The sequence below is a fragment of the Vanacampus margaritifer genome, chromosome 7 (genome assembly GCF_051991255.1).
Source record: "Vanacampus margaritifer isolate UIUO_Vmar chromosome 7, RoL_Vmar_1.0, whole genome shotgun sequence".
Classification (NCBI taxonomy): Eukaryota; Metazoa; Chordata; class Actinopteri; order Syngnathiformes; family Syngnathidae; genus Vanacampus; species Vanacampus margaritifer.
Genome location: NC_135438.1, coordinates 1,473,375 through 1,498,669, shown reverse-complemented (window position 1 = coordinate 1,498,669; position 25,295 = coordinate 1,473,375). Strand labels below are relative to the sequence as shown.

Sequence of the window (25,295 nt, the reverse complement as noted above, 5' to 3'; positions counted from 1 at the left end):
CGACGTCCCGTTTCTGAAAACGTCTGGCAGTCAAAGAGTTAAATGACTGCTATAAGTTCACTGAACACCAAAATATATGTTTTTTCAATTTTAACCCTTTTTTTTTTAAACTAGCTCAGAGTTGCTAATTTATCAAAATATATCATTCTGCAACATGATATGAAATAGATTAACAAAAAAAAAAACACAATTTTACCATCTGATGGTTTGCTGAGAAGATGGTTTTGTTTGGATTGATTTCCAGCTCAACAAAACAGCATGTTGGCAGCCATCTTGTCACAACCACTCTGGCTCATGTAAGTGCAATATTCATCCACTAGATGGCCCCATACAGGGGTCAGAAGTGGCATGCTGGACTTTTGAAGTTAAATTTGTAAAAAAATATATAAAAAAAGGTCTTTGTTATTTGAGTAGCAGAATTCAAAGGGGCCAAATTTGACCCCGTGGGTTCTCCAGGGTTAAATACTGTCAAATAAAAATTTTTTTTTTTAATTTTGGACTGTAGATTTGATGTCTCCACATCGTTCACAGTCTTAACAGTTTTCAGCAATTATCTTCAATGCATGCATCACGTATTTAGGAGCAAATCTCTGCGTTCACTAAAGTACAATACACTGAAATGTTTTTATGTACAAAAGTAGAAATCCTTTTTACTGTTAGTACTATAAAATTCTGAAAAACCAAACAAAATATGTTTCCCTCTTTTACATTCTGAGCGGAAAAGATTTATATCTTGCTTCTCTGTTGCGTCATATTCGTCAACGTTCCCCGGTTCCTTTTCCTCCGTGTTAACTCCACCTTAAAAGTCTCAATCAACGACCTTGCTCTATTGACAGCTTCTTTTTTTCACGTCGTATCATCATCCACACAGAGGTTGAAATACATAACCAGCCTATTTAGACACATTAAAGAGTAAAAAGTACAGATGTGTTTTTTAAAATGTAGGCGGTACCGATAAAATGTTGTGAGAAAATTCAATTTCAAGTACAGATAACAAAAAGATCGACTTAAGCACCATAATGAAGTATTTGTTGTGCTTTACTCACTCGCACTGACAGGAGAGGACCTAAAATTGAAGGCAGAGCCGTCGGCGGCGGTCACGTGACCTGCTCTAAGCCAATGGGGAGCGGACGTGGTCCCTGACGAGAGCCGGACAGACTGTCAAGCGTGTTTGTTGACACGGCCGCCAGAGATTGTTCAAATTGAGATGGCGCCACTTCCCCCTCGGGACAGCCTTTGATTTCTTTTTTTATTTACCTTCCGTGTTGAAGCACAGTCCGTCATTTGATTGGCTGATGAAAAGCTCCAGCGTGTCCGGCACAAACTCCACTTGTGACCCGTGTCCTCATACTGCGGGACATCATGGAAGTACAAATAGCCCCGGAAAACACTCTTGACGGTGAAGAATGACGTTGAGCGATGTGTCATCACATGGAAATAGAGGGTTAAGGTTCCCAAATTTGGGTTTTCAAGCCAGGATTAAGGTTTCAAAATTTGGGTTTTCAAGACAGGGTTAAGGTTCCCAAATTTGGGATTTCAAGCCAGGGTTAAGGTTTCAAAATTTGGGTTTTCAAGCCAGGGTTAAGGTTCCCAAATTTGGGTTTTCAAGCCAGGGTTAAGGTTCCCAAATTTGGGTTTTCAAGCCAGGGTTAAGGTTCCCAAATTTGGGATTTCAAGCCAGGGTTAAGGTTTCAAAATTTGGGTTTTCAAGACAGGGTTAAGGTTCCCAAATTTGGGATTTCAAGCCAGGGTTAAGGTTTCAAAATTTGGGTTTTCAAGCCAGGGTTAAGGTTCCCAAATTTGGGTTTTCAAGCCAGGGTTAAGGTTCCCAAATTTGGGATTTCAAGCCAGGGTTAAGGTTTCAAAATTTGGGTTTTCAAACCAGGGTTAAGGTTCCCAAATTTGGGATTTCAAGCCAGGGTTAAGGTTTCAAAATTTGGGTTTTCAAGTCAGGATTAAGGTTTCAAAATTTGGGTTTTCAAGCCAGGGTTAAGGTTCCCAAATTTGGGATTTCAAGCCAGGGTTAAGGTTTCAAAATTTGGGTTTTCAAGCCAGGGTTAAGGTTCCCAAATTTGGGTTTTCAAGCCAGGGTTAAGGTTCCCAAATTTGGGTTTTCAAGCCAGGGTTAAGGTTCCCAAATTTGGGATTTCAAGCCAGGGTTAAGGTTTCAAAATTTGGGTTTTCAAGACAGGGTTAAGGTTCCCAAATTTGGGATTTCAAGCCAGGGTTAAGGTTTCAAAATTTGGGTTTTCAAGCCAGGGTTAAGGTTCCCAAATTTGGGTTTTCAAGCCAGGGTTAAGGTTCCCAAATTTGGGATTTCAAGCCAGGGTTAAGGTTTCAAAATTTGGGTTTTCAAACCAGGGTTAAGGTTCCCAAATTTGGGATTTCAAGCCAGGGTTAAGGTTTCAAAATTTGGGTTTTCAAGTCAGGATTAAGGTTTCAAAATTTGGGTTTTCAAGCCAGGGTTAAGGTTCCCAAATTTGGGATTTCAAGCCAGGGTTAAGGTTTCAAAATTTGGGTTTTCAAGCCAGGGTTAAGGTTCCCAAATTTGGGTTTTCAAGCCAGGGTTAAGGTTCCCAAATTTGGGTTTTCAAGCCAGGGTTAAGGTTCCCAAATTTGGGATTTCAAGCCAGGGTTAAGGTTTCAAAATTTGGGTTTTCAAGACAGGGTTAAGGTTCCCAAATTTGGGATTTCAAGCCAGGGTTAAGGTTTCAAAATTTGGGTTTTCAAGCCAGGGTTAAGGTTCCCAAATTTGGGTTTTCAAGCCAGGGTTAAGGTTCCCAAATTTGGGATTTCAAGCCAGGGTTAAGGTTTCAAAATTTGGGTTTTCAAACCAGGGTTAAGGTTCCCAAATTTGGGATTTCAAGCCAGGGTTAAGGTTTCAAAATTTGGGTTTTCAAGTCAGGATTAAGGTTTCAAAATTTGGGTTTTCAAGCCAGGGTTAAGGTTCCCAAATTTGGGATTTCAAGCCAGGGTTAAGGTTTCAAAATTTGGGTTTTCAAGCCAGGGTTAAGGTTTCAAAATTTGGGTTTTCAAGCCAGGGTTAAGGTTCCCAAATTTGGGATTTCAAGCCAGGGTTAAGGTTTCAAAATTTGGGTTTTCAAGCCAGGGTTAAGGTTTCAAAATTTGGGTTTTCAAGCCAGGGTTAAGGTTTCAAAATTTGGGTTTCTAGGCAGTACTGTTGTTTTCAATCAAGGTTTAGGGTTGAAAAGTAGGTTAAGGCTGCAAGTTAGGGTTTCAAGCCAAGGTTTATATTTCAAAATACGTGTTTTAAGACATGGTTAGGATTTGACACTAAAGTTAAGGCTGAAAATGACGGTTTCAAACCAGAATAAGGTTTGCATAAGAGGGACATGGTTTCAAATGAGCATTTCCAGTCAGCGTTAGGATTTGCAATGCATCCTTTCAAGCCAGGCTTTAGGCAGCAGGTAAAGGTTTCAACTTTCAAGCTAGGGTTAGGGTTTCAAGAGAGGGGCGGGGATGCCAGGTCAGGTTGCAAAAAGTAGGGCTTCAATACAAAGTAAGAGTTTCCAATAAAGCTTCCAAGCCAGGGTTAGGCTTGTAATGCAGTTTGGTGACAGGGTTAAAAGGCTCCTCCCACAATGTCAAATTAGGGTCTCAAGTCAGAGTTAAGGTGACAAATGACCAACACGGCGCAGTTTTGCAAAGTGCGGTTGCAGGAAGCTGCGTTGCACCTTGGCTGGGTTCAGGCAAGTGTCACAAACGTCATTCCGCTGCACGCCTGTAGAGGGTGCTGTGGAGCAAGAGCTCTCCTTGAACACGTCGTCATTCATAGTCATTGTTACGATATCAAGTATCGGCGCCATTGTACTTGATGGGGCCTAATCATGTGCTGGCTCGTCCTCTGAGGCGGCTGGGGAAATAGGATTTGGCCGTCGTTTTCGCACGGAAGCCCCGCTGTGCGTGTTATCTCTTCTCGAATAATGCTTCGCAGGCGCCACAATGGCGGGCGCGTGTGCGAGTAGGCAGGATAACAATGGCGGTCTTAAGCACAAGACCAGAAACAACAGCCAATTGGAGGTCGGCATTGTCACATCGCATGGAAAGAACACAGAACGGGCTCGCGTGGAAAATTAAATGCCACGCATTTCAAACAACTAAATGGGGGAAAGTGAGAAAAATCAACAGACAAAAAAGTCTTGCCAGTTATTATTATACTAAGCTACTATTACTCACTAATATTTATACTAATAATATTAGTACATATTAGCTTTGATAGTTTGTTAGTTTATAAGCTTGCTAGTTTTCTTTTATAATGAAAACAGGGGCCAGCACGATTGCAGATGTCAAAAAACAAAAAACACGATTGTGTATATAAATATAGTATATTATATATTATTTTAATATTAGAAACAGCATATCATATTTGACATTTTATCATTTATTAAGTATTAATTAATTAACCAATCACTTATTGCAATATTTTGTATTATTTACAATAAATCAATTATTTGTGGATAAATGAATGCAAACTATACTAAATAAACAATAAATACATGTCAAAGTTTATTAACCAAATTATTAGTTCTCATTTTAATTGTATTTTATTCAAAGCAGTTTATTTGGTTATCGTTATGTTAGTTATTTAGTTAGTTAGTTAGTTAGTTTTGAGCAAGGCAGACACATATTTTGTGTTTAAGTTGTTGTTAGTTCACCCATTCTTTGACCAAAGTTAGTTAGTTTGTTTATGTTAACATTCTTTGGCCACTGTTAGTTACCTAGTCACTTGTTTTGTTTTTAGTGATATTGGAACTAGAGAGTTAAATAATTGTTTACTCATTTGTTTGTCCATTTTGTACTACGCTCTGTCCACCGTGCGTTAGTTAGTTAGCTCATCTCAACCAGTTAGTTAATTTCCTCGATGGCTTTGGACTTTTCAACCACTATTAGTTTCTCTTAGTATACCCCTTTTGCCCGCTTACATCTGGACCAGAGTTAATTCAGTTGTGTGTGTTTTTTTCTTTGTTCATTTATGGTCTCGGTTCTGTTTTGCCCAGAGGCAGGCTCACTAATGGGGGGGGGGGGGGATGTAGGGGGGCTATCAGTTTTGCTGCTACATGCTGCACTAATCAAGTGAAATCAAGCTCTTTGGAAAAAAAAAACATCAGTTAAAATAGAGTAAGGGACATGTGAGCCGCACAGTCCAACATGAAAAACATCTTTGACGTGAGCGCCGAGCACATCTGCGTCTTCCTCCACAATGGCCGCCGCGTATCAATATTGAGCTTGTCTTTGCTTTCAAAATGGATGACAGATGGCTTAAATCCACACCACGCCGCGGTGTTCATATTAATGCGTGTGTCTGAGCGAGTGTGCGTGCGTGAGTGTGACACGGAAGGTGTTTGTCGCAGTGCTGATGAGCCGCGAGAGAATTAGCATCCTGGCGGCAAAACGCCGGGATCTCGGGGCCCTCGTCACTCAGTCTGGGCTTCCAGATGCCGCCGACAGATGTTTACATTTGCTGGGGAATTTTCCGTTTACCAGAGAACGCAATTATTGCGCTCCGAGACCACCAAGGAGAAGAAGGTGCGACGGCATTCATTACATCGGACATCATCAAAGGAAGCCGCTTGATCAGGAAGACAGCTGCGACGTTTGGGCTGTTTTGGGCAACTTTCAAATTAGGGTTTCAAAGTCAAGACAGTGGGTTTTTTTAAACAAGGATTAAGGTTTCAAGGAAGGGTTCCAAGCCAGGTTGGAGGTTTCAAACAAGCATGAGGGTTTCAAAGAAGAATCTCAAGACAACTGAGATTGGCCTGCATGTTCAAATTGGGGCTTCTCAAAGTCAGGTTTAGGGATTCAAAGCAAGGTTTAAAGTAGGGATCCAAGCCAAGATTTATTAGAACTATATTTATGGTTTCAAACTTAACAAAACAAGCGTTAGTGTTTAAAAAAAAGAAAAAAAGGATTCAGGTTTCAAATTCGTTTTTTTTACAATCTGATTAAAGTTTCAAACAAGGGTGAAGGGTTTCAAAGTAGCAGTTTAAGCTAAGGTCAAAGTAGCATTTCAAAACAGGGTAAGGGTCCAAATTGGGGTTTCAAGCCAAGGTTAGGGTTTCGAAACAGATTTATCTTTTCAAATTAGGGTTTCATAATAGTATTCAGGTTTAAAATTGTGCTTTTCAGATTTCATGCTACCTTCAAACAAGGCTTCAAATGAGATGCTTCAAATCAGGATTTCACACTTGGGTTCGGGTTTCAAAGTAGGTTTTTAAGACAGGCTTAATGTTTCAAACGAGGGTTTGGGTTTCATATTAGGGTTTTAAGACAAAGTTAAAATATGAGCAGCAAGGATTAAGGTTTCTTAATAGTCAGGGTTAATTTTTCTAATTAGGGTTATGGTTTTATGCTAAAGTGTGAAAGTAGGTTATGGTTTGGTTTCAAATGACGGTTTCAAGTTTTGGTTAGGGTTTCAAACAAGGGTTACAGTTTCAGAGTAGGATCTAAAAACTCGGTTATGGTTTTTAACAACTGTTGAGATTTTCAATTTAGGGTTTTGAAGCCAGGGTTCTGGTCTCAAATTAGCGATTCAAGCTTTTTGAGAAAAATGTAAAAAAAACGCACTTCAGCCGGCTCGCTTCCCCCCAACAAGCAGGAGAAAAAGCCAATTTCCATCATGTTCATCGTGTGAAACGTGACAAATTCAACAATCGCACAACACCCTGGCACAAGCAAACCACCAAACCAGGGAATCACACGCTAGCATGCTAACATGTAGCCACCTAGCATCACGAAGCTAAATGCGGCTTTCAAGCCTGATTTAGGCTTTCAAACAGGTTTTAGGGTTTCAAACTAGGGTTAGTGATTAAGGGTTAAGGTTAAGAATTACAAAATAAGATTTACAATTAATATTTGGCTATGGTTTCAACATATGATTAGGCTGTCAAAGTACGGTTTTCAAGCCCGTGCTGGGGTTTTGAATAAGTGTCACAAGCCAGAATATTCAAATTAGGGTTTCAACATTTGGCACAGGTTTTCAAGTCTGGTTAAGGGTTTCCAAAAAGGGTTCGGCTTTCAAATGACAGATTTCAATTACGTATCTGAGTTTCAAAGTACGTTTTCAAGACAGGGTTTGAGGCACAAAGTTGGGGTTTTAAGTCTGGGTTAGTGGGGAAAATGGTTCGGTTTTAAAAGAGGGTCATTGTTTCAAAGTAGGGTTAACTAGGGTTTCAAAGCCAGGATTGGAGTTTCAAAAATAGTTAGACTAGTGTTTCACAAAACGGTTTCAAGCTGGTTTGGGGTTTTAAAAAAGGTTCTGGTTCTCAAGTCAGCGTTGGTGTTTCAAAGCAGGCGAGAAGATTTCAAATTTGAGAAGGCTCGGGCGTGTTAATCCATGTTGCAACGCTAACGTCTATCGTCCAAACATGACGCAAAAGAGGCAAGCAGACGAGGGAATCTCCCAAAGGCTTGACGTCACTCGAAAGCTTTTCTCCTTGTCACGCCGCCCCCCCCCTCCCCCAGCCAGGGGGACCCAGCTTGCATCCCGCTCCCAGAACCTCCCAAAAATGCTGTCGGGCCCGGCGGTCGCGCAGCAGTGGCGTCCTTTTTTGGCGGAACCAGTCGCAGGCACAAGCTGAGGCGGCCTGACTCGGGGGCCGCAGATGTTCCGGGAGTGGCGGAATGTGAGGCGTAGGCGGCTGTAATTGACTTTCAAGTCGTTCATCCGCTCCTTCCTTTCATTGGCTTGGCGGCCAGCTGACGGCCGGCGGCCTCGCCGGAGGCCGGCCGGCTGCGCACGCTAACGCTAACGCTCTGAGTGGAAATAAACACTCGGACAGAGAAAATGTGTCACCTTCAACAAGAAGGAAACCACAACTCGCATCTGGCAAGGCGGCAGGCTTCCAGGACCTGAAAGCCTGCTTGGGCTTTTTTTTTTTTTTGCTTCCAGGGCTTCAATGTCTGCTTTTGTTTAGAAGGAACTTTTATTTTCAAGTCAAGGTTAGAGATTCAAGTTTGGCTTTTAACAAGGCTGGCAATTTTAAATTTGCCTTTCAAGTCTGGGTTAGGGTATTTAGTTAAGATTAGGGCTTCAAATTTGGCTTTTAAAAAAGGATTAGGATTTCAAACCAATAAGATACAAGCTTTGGATATGGTTTCAAATTATAGTATCAATTTTGGGTTAGGGTTTTAAGTTAGGGTTCAAAAAATGGCTCAGAGTATTAACACTTTGACTGCCAAAAACGTTAAATAACGTTTAGTAAAATCCTAGGGAGGAGTGCCAAAGACGTTAAAAGACGTTTGTTTCAAAACAGAGGTGAAACTAACCATTTTCTATTGTTGATTACTGAAAAACGGAATAAGGTAGAAACAAACTTTTTTTTCTGATGAAAGATGAGAGTCCAATCTTTCATTTGGTAGTATGTGTGTTTCCATAGTCCAAACACAACATTTTCTGTGGACCTTGAAAGATCAGTCAAAATGCTTAAATCGGCTGGCACCCACGGCATCATCCCTTTTCTGAAAACGTCTGGCAGTCAAAGAGTTAAGATCAAGCCTGGGTTAGGGTTTGAAGGCAGTGTTTAAAGTAAGGCTTAGGGTTTGAAATGAAGGTGTCAAGATGGGATCAAGGTTTCAAATTGAATTTGAAGCTTTGGGTATTGTTTCAAATGATGGTTTGAAGCTAGAGTTAGGGTTTGAAGAAATCTGGAAGTCTTAAATGAGGGTTTTCAACTAAGCCTGGTTTGAGGTTGAACATTTGAGTTTTAAGATTCAAATATGATATCAAACAAGCGTTAGGATATAAAGCCTGTATTGGGGTTTCAATTGGGGCCGCATCATCATCATCATGTATTTTGGTTTGCTTCGTTTCTCCTCCAAACACTGAGAATGAGAAGCCAAGTCGTCTTCACCCATGAAGCAAATGACGTCTTCTCGTATGTGTGTCAGCGCTTAGCGGCTCTCAAAGCAGCGGCGAGTTTTCTTTGAGGCATCAGCAGCATCTGTTTACGGCCGCGTAGCCGCCTTTGCTGCATTGCTGTCTGGCCATTTCCTCTCGGCGCTCGTATGGAGATTGAGAGCTCATTTGGGGATCGGCCTCCAAAAAGTGGCCAACACACACCAACAAAAGAAGAAGAAAATGAAGGGGGAGGAGGAGGGTGTCATGGAGAGTAGTGACACGACGCACAGCTGGAAGACTGGAATTGTTATCATCATCATTATTATTATTATTATTATTATTATTATTGAAAACATAACACACTAGGTTAGCATCCCCTGGAAACCTTAACCGAGACTTCAATGTCTAATTCAAAAGCAATAGTTGTGATAATCTCTTCTTATTTTGTTAGAAATGGAAATATTAGGTTGCTGGTTAGTTGGCTGGTTAGTAATTAACAAAGCAATCAGTCAGCTTTAATTTTGATCATCCCTTTTTAGTTAGTTAGTTAGTTAGTTGCATGTTGGATTGTTTTCATTTTTATCACAGTTAATACACTCCCAAGTTAGTTGGTTTGGTTATGTTCTGATCGTGGTATGTTAGTGATGATAGTTTGATTATGATGGTTAGTTCACTGGTTAATTAGCTAATTAATATTCCAGAAAAAATCTGAAAAAATAGAGAGTTCATTTTTGTAGTTGACTGCTTAATTTGTTTGTTTGCTTGGTCATACTTCACTGTTGGTTGGTTGGTTGGGTTGATTATGTTTTCGATTGTCACTTGTTATCTAGTTAGAGACAGTACGTTTGCTGGAGCACTACTCGGTTCTGACCACCGATAGTCAGGTTACGCGAATCGGAGAGGATTCAACTATTGAAATAGTGCGCATCTCCATCAAGTGCTTGAGAAAACATTGCAGTCAGGGAGCACAGACCGTATACGTGACCAGGTTTTATGTGTCGGAAAATCCCAAGTGGGTCATCTTTTTATAACTGAGCACAATAATAAGATGGAGCGAGCAGTGCAAGAGTGAGAGAGAGAGAGAGAGCGGCGTTTAACGCAACGGATTACGTGGGTTCCAAAGTGAGGCGAGGCGAGAGGCGCCCGGAGACGCCGCCGAATGCCGTACCTGCTCGGCCACCACGACGGCAGCGGCGGAGGGTCCGACTCGGCTCTGACGGGCAACTCATCCAGATGCAGGGCGACGCGACAGCACTTGTGTCATGCTCCGGCCTAAAATGGGGCCTCCGAATGCACTCACATCGCATCTCGTCACTGACTCCCTCCCTGCGTGATGTGGCCTGCTTTTGGCGCTCTTTACAGCAAATTAGCGCAGTTTCAGCAATCACCATGAAATTCGATGGACGTGTCTATCATGATAGGACGCACCAAAAATTATTAACTCTTTGACTGCCAGACGTTTTCAGAAACGGGTTGTCCCCAGTGCCAGCCGATTTTAAGCATTTTGACTGATCTTTCAAGGTCCATAGAAAATTATGTGTTTGGACTATGGAAACACACATACTACCAAATGAAAGATTGGACTCTCATCTTTCATCAGAAAATAAAGTTTGTTTCTACCTTATTCCGTTTTTCAGTAATCAACAATAGAACATGGTTAGTTTCACCTCTGTTTTGAAACAAACGTCTTTTGACGTCTTTGGCACTCCGCCATAGGATTTTACTAAACGTTATTTAACGTTTTTGGCAGTCAAAGAGTTTTAAGGACCAAAATTGGAAAGTCTGCCACCTTTGATTTGAAGGAGGCATTTTAGGGGCAAATTTCCTGAAAATGGAAAATAGTCCCCTGGCAGGAGTGTCGCCAATCAATGTGAAACTGGACAAGCATGTCCATCATTGTGGAATGCGCCAACACGTCTCAAGGACCAACGCCTCAAACTAAAATGGAAGCAGATCGTTTTGGTTTTGCAGCTAGCATTTTGGGGACCAATTCCACAAAAAAAGGGGGCTTGAAAATTGGAAAATATTAAACCCCGACGCTAATTCCACTCGTCATGCCTATCATAATGGCATGCACCAAAAAGTTGCCCCGACCTGAAATTGGCCATTTTGCTTTGAAGCAGCCGTTTCGGACCCACTTTTCGAGGAAAAGAGGACTTAAAAGATAGGGAAAAAATGAGTCCCTGACAAAAGTTTTACCGAAGGCTTCACAGTAGTCGAGAAGTTGGAGTCTTTGTGTGCATCTTTTTTTAGTGGACCTATAAGGAGGGCACAATATGATTGGCTGCATGCAAAGTTGAGTAAACGAGCCACTTCTTTGAAATTAATATTTTTCTCCTTCTCAGTGAACGGTGAGAAATTATTCTCGGAGGGGGGAGGGGTGAGCAAGACAAAAAAGACACAGCAATGATGCGTTTAGCTCTGATTAATATGCATTGTGCTAAAAAAAAAGAAGAAGAAGAAAATGATGCCAGTGGCTTCTACTTAGCCCCCAGGACAACATGAGTAGCCCACTGGTCTGGTGATGTGATGGGACACCGTGACTTACTAAAAAGAACTAAAGATTGTTGACCTTTATTTAATGAAACTCAACATGGCACGTTTCTTCTGTGTCAAATGTTCTAAATTGTGTTTAAAAATCAAATGGATTGCGTTGAACGAGCATAAAAATGCTGTTTTTAATTCAACCAAACCATATTTTTTTTAAATGTTAATTTTAGATTCGTAATACTGCATTTTCTACCCTTACCCTAACACCAACCATAACCCAATTCAAACCTAAACTCCAAAAACAAGTCTTGACCCTCAAAAAGAGGTCTAAAGTTCTGGGGCCCTCCAAAATGGGCCCCAAAAGGACAAGTGGGCCCCACAAGTCTGTAAAATCCCGGAATATGGGCCCGACCATGTTGCAAAAACAAACACACACACATTTACAAGCATACCGAGTGAACTGACTGCAGCTTTTTGCACAAGATATTTATTTTAATGAAGATTGTCAGTACGTTCCACTCAGTCGTGCCCCACAGAGGCTGGAGATGCCCTCCTTTTTTTTGGGGGGGGGGGGGGGGGGGGAGAGGTCATGCTGCTATTCAAGAACACTCACACAGTGTCCCTATACTGGCCATTTCCCTTTGATGTCGGTGTTTATTAGCATTTCGATATTAGGTCTAATGTGTTATAGGCTATATTAAAGAAAGGGCATTACATTTATAACGATATAAAAAGCAGTCTTCTCCCTTTTAGTCAGATCTAGTCAATGAAAGAGTGCATTTTATACACACACACACACACACTATTTAGCATGAAGATGAGCCTGAGCTCAAATTATACGCCTGATGGAGAATTAGGAGGCTGCATGGCTTCAATACAAGTGTGTGTGTGTGTGTGTGTGTGTGTGTGTGCGTGCGTGCATTTTCAGAGAGAGAGAGAGAGAGTGTGTGTGTGTGTGTGTGTGCGTGCGTGTGCGTATAAAACGTGACTCTATTCAAAGTGTAATTTGAGAACGCGTTTGCATGGCCTCTCGTCAGCATCATCACAAGCGTCGTCATGTGATTGCACGAGCCAGCGATGCAACAGCGCCGCCAAGCGTCAGGCGGCGGCCGCGCGCGTCAACAACAGGCTGCAGCGGCCACGCGCGCGTGGCCATCTATCGCTTGTCTCCGTCTCTTCTTACCTTGGCTGTCACGAGGCGCGTTTTGCGCCTTCGCCTGGCGGGTCCGTGAGCGTGCGCGCCGCCGCTTCCCTGACCCGCGCGTCGCCGTCGTCGTGGCCGGCCATCGCGCCTCTTCTCCGGCTCCTCATCCTCCTCCTTCCGCCTCCTCCTGGTGCCAAAGTGTTTCAACTTGATCTGCCAATCGTACACATTGCGTGCGCGCGATTAGTGCGTGTGCTTGCCACTGGTGTTGTTGTGGTGCGCGTGCACTGCATGCAGCGACTTGTTGAATCCTGCCAGGCGAGGACGCGCGCGCACAGCAGCGTGATTCATTAGCATATTTAACGGCGTGCTCGCGCGCCAGGATCGGAGTTGAATTAAAAAGTGCGCGTAAAAAAAAAAAGAGGTGCGGAAAATGACGCCTCCTCTCGCTCCACACGCAGCAGGTTGCGATCCACTTCCCCTCCATGCATCCCCATTCCCACCCACAAACCCCCAAATGTGCCCCTGCGCAACCAGAGCTGCGTGCAAAAAGCCAAATTCCCAAGCAAAGCCATGCACGGCACATGCACTCACCCCATTCCCGTGACACATCTCTCCAGGCGGCCGGGTGGAGATGACATTGCAGCCTGTTACTCCATTCGGGTGCCCTCCAAGGGGTGAGTCGACCCCCCCTCCACCCCTGTCAAATTAATCCATCAATTGCACCTCCATCCGCGGGAAAGAAGTGATGGGGGAGACACGCACGCACCAGGAGCACCTCCACCCAGAAATGAGGACAGCACGCTCGGATTAATCCACCTGTCGTGTCCGTGAAGACCCCCGCCGGCCGCGGCCACCCTCCCGGAGCTCAGGTGCTTACTCCCTCCTGCTCCTGATGGAGTCGAATGTCCGCTTCGCGCGTGGGGAGGCGGCGGACGGAGTGCAGGCGGTGGAGGGATCGGCAGATATTTTGATTTATTTTTTTATTTTTTTGGGAGGGGGGATCTCCAGGCAGCTCCGCGCGCGTTCTGCAGTATGAGAGCCCGTGGACAGCCTCCTCCTCCTCCTCCTCCTCCTCTTCTTCTTCTGTCCTCCTCCGCGTGGAGACTCAAGAACGTGTGTGTGTGTGTGTGTGTGTGTGTGTGGAGGGGAGATTCCGTCACACACACACACTCAAACGCGCACATATATTGATACGTACGTATGTAGGCTATATGTAATCCTCCTGCACACGCGCCAAAAAAAAAAAAAAAAAAAAAAACGCGCACCCAAGTTGGTAGTTGGCGAGCCGAGACGCGCACGCAAATGTTCCCCGCTTGGAGTCTTCGTTCGCCCGCAGCGCGCCCGCCCACGCACCGCTGGCTGACGGCACTTCCACAGGAGCAGACTAGTTAATTAAACATAGGGACACCGGGGCCTGAATGAGAGCAGGATGGTGGAGCAGGGACGGGAGGGGGTGCGGGGGGGGGGTGCACACAGTGGGTGACTTCATCTTCCATTTATAAAATATTATCAAATGTCTATTTAACAAGTGCATTATGGGAAGATGGCATGCGCAACAATTCCGCCGGGAGAATCCGACTTGTGCGCTTGTCAAAAAACGTCCAACGTCATCTGAGTGTTTTTCTGTGCTCCTTTTTACGCTGCCTTGAAGGGATGAATTTGTCCGCAAATGGCACGGAAGGTGAGCGGGGATAAAGGTGACGGCAAATTCATGGAACAAAGTACAACTGATGCTGATACTGATGAAATTGCAATAACCGATTTTTTTAAAAATGATTATTATTTTTGGTGCCGTAACCCTTACAACAATGCAGATATGAATTACAGTCCAAACTTGGCTTTTACAAAACTTTTGACTTTTGGCATCAGAGCAGTCCTTCTCTAATGGGGGGGGGGGACCTGGTGGGCAAAGGTAATTCACGGTGGAATCAGAGAACATAGAATAAGGTGTAATTGCACCCCCACTACAGTAGGTGTCAGTGGTGCTCTCATTGAATGTGCAAAGAGTATTAGCTAGTATGCAGAGAAACATAAAAAAAGATATAAACAAATGATAACTATTTATAGTCGGTGCAGTACGACAACGTATTAGGGCGTATCGAATTCATTTTATTTTTTTGAAGGGCGGGGGCAATATTTTGATCGCAAATTTGCGAGAAAAAAACTCTGAAACTTACGAGAAATACACGTAGTGTAGCTATAGTCTAATGTGAGGATCCGTTGGTGGCAGGATGGAGACCGATTCTTTCTTAATTTAAACTTACTCAACACTTCCTGGTCCTCTATCAGCTGACTAACGCTAACCAATCAGAAGCTAGCATACTTTAGGTAAATGCAAGTGAATGACGGAGAGCAGCAGATTCGACACGTCAACTTTTTTTCTCTCAAATGACTTTAAGTTGCAAATTTTCTTCTTCTTTTTTTCGCGCAAATCTGCCACTTTATACTCACAAATTTGAACGTTTTTTTCTCTCTGAATATTGCTCCCACCCTCTAAAAAAAATAAAGATGTGGCCCTAATACACCATGTACTGCAGAGAGGTGGGGGGGGGGGCAAAATATTTTCTTCTTCATGGGGTGCGTAGGAAAATGATAATTGAGATGCATCAGAGAGAAAAATTGGCCAATTTATGCCGATTTCAAAAGCGCTAATATCAGCTGACGTGTGGGCGTGCGTGTGCGCAGCACGCACGTGGGCGGTTTGTGTGGCGTGGGTACGTCGTACCCGCGCGTGTCCACGCTACACGCGCACGTGCATTCGTGGCGCGTGTTAATGAGGAGTGTGCGCACACGTGGAGTTCGTACGCGCGCGCGCCGCCGCCATCACGCAACAGCATCAGCACGCTCAGTGCGCACGGAACATTGCAATATCCGCTCAGCCGTTCACTGACGCGCACGCGCGCGCGCGCAAACGAGCCCGATGATGTGTCATGTTCCCCGTCGGTGGCTTTTGCTCGTTAAAGCGGGCGAGATGAGTGAAACTGGAGAGGCTTGTGAGCCGCGCAGCCTCAATTAGACGTAATTAGCCCATCAAAACTGCAGCGGGGGGCGGGGGGGGGGGGGGGCCTCGGGGAGACGCCCTATCTCTGCGAGTCGCCTTGTAGTCCGGACGCAGACAGATGGCGTGCACCGGGGTCACGTTGGCGGGCCCGCGACGCAGCTCCGCTTGGCTCGACTCGACTCGGGCTGCCACGTTAAAAAGCAGGCTGCGGGGCTCATTAGCAGGGAGCGCAATCCTCCTCTTCCTCGTCATCTCCTCGATCGCATCCCGAGGATCACATTCTGCACCTGTTGACGCCCCCCCCCACTCCCAACCCCCACCCCTCCCCGAGCCCGCCAGGCTGGGACGAAAGGAAACAGACGCTTGCGTAATGTCAACATGAAAGAGGAAAGTGCGCTTTTCTTTTGAGGAGCTTTCCAAATAGAAACGCTTTGAGTTGAACTTATTTATTTATTCTTTCATTGTTGTTGTCAAGACAAGCCTGCAGTGCAGATGCGACGCAAGGTCCATTAAGAGCCCCTTGCCAAGCAAAAATGAGCCCCGGGGGAGCAATTGCAAAGCTGCTCTTTAATATTCTTGACGTTGGGGAGCGCAATGAAGGTTTTGGTTTCAAAGCGGTCCTGCTATAAAGCCGGCAGGCGACGTGACCTTGACAGAAAAAAAACGTTTGCTCGGCCAAACCGGAAGCAGATGACTCTCTTCACGGGGGAAAAGGCAAACAAGAAAAGAGGAGATACCTGAACATGCGCTTGTTGCGGAAGGAGCCCTTGAAGTTTGTAAACAGGAGCACTTTTTAAAAGTGGAGACCTCCGCCAAGGCCAAACAAGGATGCCAGAGTGCACTGAAAGAAACCAAAACAGAGCTTTGTTGTGAAATGCTGGCCGTCGTTCAGTCGTGTTTCACGTTGATGAAACTCAACTCGCTTCTCAATAAACGTCAGCTTGACGCATTTGCTCCCAAAAAAAAAAAACGCATAAATATGTTCTATTTTAAATATCACCAGCATCCCAAAGACGTATTAGTAAATGTTTTGTTTTTTTCATGCTAGAGCACACAGAAGGCTTTGATGCAGCCTCTGAACTGAAGAGGATGGTTGAAGCAAAGGTACTTATTACAAAAGCAGCCAGCAGGTGGCAGCAGAGTATAAGAGATCAACAACTGCCATGTTGGAAAAAAAAAGCCCCTTTCCCCACAGTTTTAAACAGATTTGTGAATAATGATGAATGATGATTTATTGCAAAATGAATACCTTTAAAAACCACATTTTGCTACTTGCTGTCGACTGAAGATGACATCACACGTGCTCAGGGCTCCGCTACCATCCAATCACGGCTCACCTGTTTCCTGGGTTTGGTCATGTGATGTTAGCAAACTGAGCCACGATTGGTCATTACCCGTCTACTGAGGACACACGATGTCCTCTTCAGTCGCCAGCAAAATGTGTTTTTTAACTCTTTGACTGCCAAAAACGTTAAATAACGTTTCGTAAAATCCTATGGAGGAGTGCCAAAGACGTTAAAATACGTTTTTTTTTTTTCCAAAACAGGTGAAACTAACCATTTTCTATTGTTGATTACTCAAAAACGGAATAAGGTAGAAACAAACTTTTTTTTTTCTGATGGAAGATGAGAGTCCAATCTTGTTTTGGCAGTATGTGTGTTTCCATAGTCCAAACACATAATTTTCTATGGACCTTGAAAGATCAGTCAAAATGCTTAAAATCGGCTGGCATCCACGGCATCCCTTTTCTGAAAACGTCTGGCAGTCAAAGAGTTAAAGGTATTAATTGTGCATGAAAAATCATGAAGTCATCAAATTAATTCTAGACCAAATATATCATTACTGGGTCAAAAAGTCCCAACTACCATAAAATGACACCCACACAAATCCAAACACAAAATCAGGCACAGCTACACACAAAAATGCACACACACACACACACACACACACACACACACACACACGAATGTTCAAAGTCAGCCGCCCGCTCGCCGCTAATCACTCCAACAAGTGTGTTATTATGTAACGTGTTTTGTGAAAAAAAAAAAAAATGCAAGCAAAAGCCATTATCGCGGTGCGCTACGTCGCGGACGGCGCGCTAACAATCGACTAGTTTTCCTTTTGTTGTATAATTAGCCAAGACAAAAGGCTGGCGCCGCTAACGACGTTTGGCTAACATAGCGGCGGAAATGAAAAGAGTCTCCCGGTGAAATCAAAGGCGGCGATATGAAAACCCAGCGCCAGGCAGCCAGTGCACAAACTGATAAATATGAATGTACATAAATAGATTAGAGAGGAGAGAAAACCATTACACAAGGCCTCTGACAAAAAAAAATAAAAAATGATGTGGGCAATTTCTGGTTACCATGGTAACTACTTTATCAGTGTCACCACTTTTGTGAAGGCAGCAAAGCATCCCAGTTACGGGCTAGCATCCCACTCGTAGACAAACGCACCAGGGATAGCTAAAGGGCTTTAAAAAAAAAATAAAAAAAATAAATAAAAAAACACCCCGGACGAGGCTCCAAATGATAGCGAGACACGTTTCCATGACAACAGGAATGGAGGGTGCAACTCCAGAAAAAAAAAAAAAAAAGGTGCAGATTTGGATAACGGCGTGAAAGAGAAATGTTCTTCATGCGCAAGAGAGCCGAAGGAGGCGAGAAGTTAGCGTTAGGATTTCAAAATAGGGTTCAGACAAAGCGTTTCGAACCTTGATTAGAATTTCAAGTCAAGCTTACAAATCAGGGTTTCAAGTCACAATTATGGTTTGACAGGAGGCTTCAAATTTAGGTATGACCGATTTCAAAAAAAAAAAAAATCTCGGCGACAAGAAATTGTTTAATCTGATATCATCGTTCATCCAAAAAAAATGCTGATTCTTCTATTATTAAAATAATTGTTAGTGAGCAGCACTAAAATTAGAAAGATAAAAGGATAAGGTGCGATCCTTATGATCATCATCAAATTCGGTATCTAACACATGGATGATCGGTATCGGAATTGACTGCGTGAAACCCTCATCGGAAGAAATAAAAAAAGAAGTGACATTATTTTTAATTCATCGGAATTTTTTGGGCCTTGGTCGAGACAGTCTAGGTTTTCAAGAACTTGTTAGGGTTTTAAAGCTGTGTGAGGGATTTGACATTCAAGTTTCAGGCCAAGTTCAAGTTTTCAAAGGAGGGTTAAAAGCCTAACGTTGGGTATCAAAACTAGAGTTAGGGTTTGATGTTAGCGTTTGAGGCGAGGGTTCCAGTTTCAAGACTGAGGGTTTCAAGCTGGTGGATTTCAAATAGAGTTGATAACTTAATGGTTTTTGAAGACAGATTTAGGGTTTCAACAAGCCAGGATTAGGGTTTCAATTAAAGGTGAGAGTTTGAAATGAGGGTTTTGTGTCGTGTCGGTCACAAGCCTGGGTCAGGCTTTTATTAAGTCCGTTTATTTCTCCGGTCCGGCTCGTTTGGCGCAAAAAGCGACACGACATCACACAATCCAGATGAGACACGAAAGCCTGAATCACTTGTTGTGGCAAGTGGAAAGAAAGTGCGGACGGCGTCGGTGGGCTGCGCTCGCAATCCCCCTCGTGCCCGCCCGCCCTCTCGCCCTCCCCTCTTTGCACTCAGTCAGCACGTTGGGTTTTATTTAGACGCAGGAAGTGAATCACCGCATCAGGAAGCGTACGTTTACTTTCGCTGCCGTTTATTACTCGCTCTTTCTCACCCACAGGGGGAGTCAGTGAGCGAGCGAGTGGGTGACCTGCAATGATTGCCACCCGTGGGCGAGGGTTGGCGGGCGGCGGCGCAGGTGGCAAGACGCCGCCGTCCCTACAGGAGAGGAAAAAGGGGCTGTGTTAGGGATTCAAATGAAGGCTTCAAGCAAAAGGTAGGGTTTTAAATAATAGTGTTTCAAATTAGGGTTAGGGTTTCAAGTCTGGGTTAGAGTTTTAAATTAGTGTTAGAGTTTGAAGCCAGGATTGGCATTTCAAACAGTGTTAGGGTTCCAAACTGGGGTTTCATGCCTTGGCTAAGGTTTAAATTGGGGGTTTAAACCTGGGTTAATGCATCAAACTAGGGGTAGGGTTTTAATTCATGATTTCAAGCCAAGGTTACCTTTATCTAGGGTCAAGGTTTCAAGTCAGGATTGGCATCCAAAGTAGGGACTCAAGACAGTGTTTGGGTTTTATATTAGTGTTTCAAGACTAACTTGGGGTTCTGAATTGGGTTTTCAAGCCTGCATTACGGTTTCAAATTGGAGTTTCAAGTCTTGGTTAGGGTTCGAATGTGAAATCTGAGTTTGTGTTTCAAATTAATGTAATGGTTTCAAGCCTGAGTGTTTTAAACTAGGGTTTGGGTTTCAAGCCAGGATTGGCATTATAAGGTAAGGATTCAAAGCAGTTTTAGGGTTTCAAGCCAGGGTTACCATTTTAAACTCGGGTCACGGTTTTGAGTCAGCAATGGCATTTGAAAGCAGGGATTCAAGACAGTGTTAGGGTTTTATCCTAGTGTTTCAAGCCTAGGTTGGGGTTCTAAATTGGGGTGTCAAGTCTGCATTAATGTTTCAAATTGGAGTTAGGGTTTCGAGTCTTGGTTAGGGTTCTAACGTCAACTCTTGAGTTTGTGTTTCAAATGAATGTAATGGTTTCTAGCTTGAGGGGCTCAGATTGCAAACGTCACGTGACGTGGCCAAATCCCCCAAAAAAACGGCTGGACCGTGACAGTTGTTACCTTAGCACATCTGATGTCATTTCAAGTCCGCAGCGAGTGGCAAAAAGTCCGCACCCTTAGACGGCTAAAAACGGCTGGATTTTACTGCTGGAGTCACATTTCCCCAAAACAAACACGATGCCATGTTTCGACTAGTGGGCGCACAAAGAACATTTTTGACGTGACGTCCTTTTTAAGCTAAGGTTGGGGGTATCGAAATTAATTTTGGGGATGGGTCGACGGTGGGAGTTGACGCTCGCCGCAGCCGTCCGCCCGCTGACTTGGTCAGTCGGTGCAGTGGAGCGTGACAAAAAGTTGTAAGCGGCGGCGGTGGCGGCCGGCCGGAGCTAATTGGCGCAGTCCAGTGAACAATTTAAAATAGCTCATCTGGAGGCAGTGTTGTTGGTGTGTTTTTTTTTTTTTGATGGTCTTTCTATTATCAGTGCGGCCAGAGGGTGCATTAAATATGTTCCGTGAAAGAAAGACGTCGATGAAAAGGGAGCGGCGGCCCCGTGGCCTCCGCATGCAACATTCATCGCTCACCGTTGCGGCTCGAATGTTTGAAGCATTAGCAGCATTTTCAGCGTCCGTTGGACACTCGCCGCCAAGCGCTTTTTCACCCGCTGTATTTTTAGGTTGCACCCTCGAGCTGTGGACTGGGGACAAGTTGGATTACATCACGACTCTCAGTGCTCTCAAACGAGGATTAGGGCTCCGAAATTGGCTTTCAAACCGGGGGCAGGGTTTCAAGCGGGTTTTTAGGGCTTCAAATGAGAGTTTCAAGACCGTGTTAAAGGGATACTTGACTGATTGAACCATTTCCCACAGTAAAAAGGAAGGCCCGACCGATATGCATTTTTTTTTAGGCCGATACTGCGACCGATTTTGGCAGAAAAAATAACGATTACCGATGAATCTGCAGATTATTTTAAAAAATAAATACTTAATGCATGAAATTGTGTTCCCACGGGAGAGCCTGGGAACCGCCGTCAGGGGCACGTGCTAAGCAGCCAGGAAAGGTGCTGAAAAAGATGGATGACCTCACGTGGGATTGCCGTTTTTTTGGGGGGTTCTGGCGGGGCTCTCTCTACAGCTCATAGAATAAGATGCCAACAGAAGTGATGTCAGCCACAAGTGAAAATTCTTTAAATCAGGGTTAAAAGACGATGTTTTCTCCCCATTTGACAAAGGTCTTTCAGTCTAAAAACAGTTGGGTTAAACGTAACCCAACTATGGGTCAAAAATGGACCTTGGGTCAATTTGACCCAACTTTGAGTCAAGAAATGGGTCTTTTAGTGTAAAACAACTCATAAATATTGGTCAGATCCTTTCCTTGGGTCCAAAAATTGACCCATAAAGTGGATCGGTCTATTTTTGATCCATCATTGGGTTACTTTTGACCCAACTGTTTTTAGAGTGCATGTTCTCCAAATTCATGTTTGTGCACTGTATGCTAGTTATGTCATCTATTTACTTGTTCTCAACTTTCCCCTAATATGTCCTTAGATTCAAGCTGTCGTGAATTGTGACGTGTTTTCCATTGCAGGCATCATTTCGTTCTCTTTGTGAATCTTCCATTTACTGGAGAATATCGTGAGTTTGCAGCACTCGGACGGAAGCAAACGCAGGCGAGGCGAGAGAACGACGGAGGCTCCTCGGGCGACAGATCGGTCGCACGGATCACCAACATTGGCTTTATCGCGCGGACGGCGTGGGCGGCGACGGCAGCGGGACCAGCTGCTCGGAGAGCGAGTGGCGCAGTAGGCGATGGGCGGATGGATCGGCCGCTGACACCGACGCCCGAAGCCGCGCTGGAAAAAAGTCATCAAGTGGATGTGCCAAAAGCGCCTGCGGTAAAAGGCCCCTGCCCGCCCGCCCCTGCCCGCCCGCCCGCCCGCGTGTGTGTGTGGGATTTTCAATGTTCTATTTGCAGCCGGAGACATAATATCATCTTCACATCAAAGACACGGGCTCTCTGCTACTGTAGAATCCACACATGCAAGGCACTATTTCAAGTCGGAGGACGTTCCCAGGATAGCACGCTACTCTTTTGTGCTGCTTCGTGTCCCACATTTGACATATTTGCATCTAATAACTTCTTCTTTTTTTTTCAGGCGTTGGAGGGGTAAACTTTTGAAAATAATTCGAGATTACATTGCTAATATTTGGGAATTTTTCATATAGTTCTTTGGAATTTTTGTTCACTATTATGGTTTATTTAGAATTGATGTTTTTTTTTCGTCTTTTTCTTTTGCACTAATAGTATTTTTGCCTCATAGTTTTGTTTTCTATACTTAAAACCAGGATCTGTTTTTCTATCTGTAATATTGCTTGTATTTCCTGTATTTTTTTGCATCATTTCCAGATTTTTTAAAATATATTTTTCGCCTGTGTGGGCCCGACCTTTGGCTGACAACCGCTTAAGGGTGTCGCCCACCTACTGCGCGTAGACAACTGGGCCAGTCTCCAGCACACCCGCGACCCAGTTCAGATAATGGACGATTTTTTTTTCATAATTTTACAATTCCATTCTTTATTTTTGTCCAATATTTTGATTCTTTAAAAAAAAATCATAATTTTGTATAATTCAACAAATACGTTTGTCATCTTCCTGTAATATTTTTTTTTGTATTGTCCAATTAGTTTTTGTTTTTTTTGTCTATTGTTTTTACATTTTATAACCGGTAAACTTTTTTGTCCAGCTTTTTCTTGGATTTTTGTGTAATATTTTTTATATTGGTTCCTCAAGAATTTTTTATTAATTTCTAATGTTTTTCAGATATTTTTGTCAAATAGATTTGTAACGTGTGTAATTTAAAAAAAAAATGTTTGACCTTTTTTTAAACTCATATTTTTGTATTTGTCTAATATTTTGTACGTTTTCTAGTGTGTTCTGTTCCCATTTCTTATATAGTCTACTTTGTTTGATATGTTTGCATTTTTTCACAATAGTTTTTGTATTTGTGCACAGTACGTTTTGTGTAATTTATTTTCTTTTCCTAATATTTTTTGGGGGTTTCATTAATAGAATTTTTTCTGTTTCTGTTTATTTTCTTAATATTTTTGGGGTTTTTTTTTCCTATAATGTTCTTTCTATTAATATTTTAGTTTTTCATTACTATTTTTACTATCCCAATAACTGTATTTCTTAATTTATTTATTGACAATTATTTATAATATTTTTTCCTGCTAATTGGCTAATGCCATTTTTTTCCCCATTGCCATTTACTCAACAGAAGTCAGAATAGTGCAAAAAAAAAAAATTCTCTGAACAAAAGACTTTGATTTTGATCTGATTTCCCCTGCGCTACACAATACCAACTTCACTAAAAAAAAATTATTTTTTTTTTTTTTTAAAAACGACACTTGCACCAAAAAACACTGCAAACGTGTCTTATTGGTTAAAAACCTATCTATGTCACTCCAGGAAACACTGCTAAAAATAGACCAAATGTTGCCAAAATGTTCTAGGGAGGGAAAAAAAGAGCAAGCGAGAAAAAAAGCCAATGGCGTGTGGCACTGCGATGCAAAACCTCTGTGGGCTTCTATCATCAAAAAAGCAGGCGTGCTACTGCGTGCGTGCGCGTGTGCGTGCGCGTGTGCGTGTGCGTGTGCGGTGGGGAGCAAGGTCGACCGGCTTGCGGAGACAATCCAGAGATGATGATGTTGATGAGGATGATGAGCAACATCGGCTGCAGTTTGTTCTGCAGGCGGGCTCCCCCTGGCGGCCCGCGGGGGGACTACATGAGGACTAACTGAGGGGGGGAGAGAAACAAACGCGCCTCACCTTCATCTGTTATGCTCCATTTAGCTCTTTAAGCAATCTCCTGACACACTTTCCATCGTGCCCGGCCCCAACCTGAGAAGAAAGGCGAAAATAAATGAGGGGAACATGAAGTTTTTTGGGTTTTTTTTTTTTTTTTTTTTTTTGCTCGACGAGGCAATTTAAGAGGCTAAAAGGCCAGTTTGGAAATGCATGAAACATATTTGGCCTGACATGTAACTAGTGAAACTCTGCATAGTCCCGGTTCAGCTTGCGTGGATTTGACAATTTGCTGACTTACCCACTAAACATCCGACGTACAGTGGACCTCCACATCATGTCCTTATTGCGTCGGCCGGTCGTGGACCGTATTTCTACGCCCGTGTGACCGCCAAAATAGGTTGACATGTGACGTCTAACCATGGCCTTGATATGGACGTTGATATGACGTCCCATACTCACCATGTTTGTACTTGAGCACAAAAAAAGTATCACATACACTGCATTATTTGTATATTTATATTTTTTTTAGTTAATAAAAAAATATATATGAATTTGTTTTGTTTTTTGGGACTCAAAAGTTTACGTTTTGATAAATCAGTATATATATATATATATTTTTTTTTTTAATAGCCACATTTGTACTTTACGTTTCGATGCTGTATTGCGATCTGTCACTAACATTATCAATAGCAGGCGGACCTGCTGAGCTCTGTTGTTGTTTTTTTTGGCCATGCGGCTGAAAAATGGTACACGTTTCGGCTGGGCGCTATGCTAAGTGCTAGGCGCTAGAGCTAGCCACGCACCGACGCCACCGTCGGTGTCTCGACAAAACAGCATACCCGTCCAAGTAGCATACTTTGCGCTTCTGTGCATGCGCTGTAGGAACAGTTTGGGTGTTAGGATGAGTTTAGGGTGAGGCAAAAGATAGCGTTTACTAAACGGGTATGGTGATCTGACGAGGGTATGCTGACAGAACGCCGGTGGTTCGTTGCCACTGTTGACATGTTTCAGGATACTTTGGTCAAGTCATTAATTATTCACCTCATCTTATGCTCTCCTTTCCAGATGTTTGCCAAAGCAGTGTGGGAGGAGGAGGGCAAAGAAGTGGAGGGAAGCTGGTGCCATTCATCCGGACCGAACCATCCGATGGCCACGGAGCAAAGCACACTTTAAAAGAAATAAACAGATTAGTATGCTTTTTTCTCGTTTGTTTGTTTTATTCATTTTTTTTCCTTTCGGACACATTATTACAGGTTTCATCATTTTAAATGATGAATATAAACCTACAATTGAGTCTATATAAAGCAGCAAAAGGACGTCCACATGACCTG

At 43.3% G+C, this 25,295-nt stretch overlaps 1 protein-coding gene and 1 long non-coding RNA gene across 3 annotated transcripts in view; one reads left to right on the top strand and one right to left on the bottom strand.

The window, feature by feature from the left end:
• grin2ab (glutamate receptor, ionotropic, N-methyl D-aspartate 2A, b) overlaps window positions 1-25,091 on the bottom strand; it is a 128,807-nt gene extending 103,716 nt beyond the window's left edge. The window contains exons 1-4 of one of the 2 annotated variants that reach the window (XM_077570396.1): window positions 25,006-25,091; window positions 23,986-24,057; window positions 16,233-16,336; window positions 12,531-12,704 (exon numbers count right to left, since the gene is read on the bottom strand). Coding sequence is in view for 1 of the 2 variants with exons in the window: in XM_077570395.1 (XP_077426521.1) it covers window positions 12,531-12,704; window positions 13,086-13,103 (192 nt within the window). In the remaining variant the exon portion in view is untranslated. Of the gene's footprint in view, window positions 1-12,530; window positions 12,705-13,085; window positions 13,842-16,232; window positions 16,337-23,985; window positions 24,058-25,005 lie in introns of those variants that run through there. The other variant, XM_077570395.1, reaches the window with a different exon arrangement.
• On the top strand, window positions 13,098-21,991 carry LOC144054946 (uncharacterized). Its single transcript, XR_013294740.1, has 3 exons — window positions 13,098-13,363; window positions 19,222-19,377; window positions 21,745-21,991. It is a non-coding gene; the product is annotated as an uncharacterized LOC144054946 (long non-coding RNA).
• Window positions 25,092-25,295: the final 204 nt, after the last annotated feature.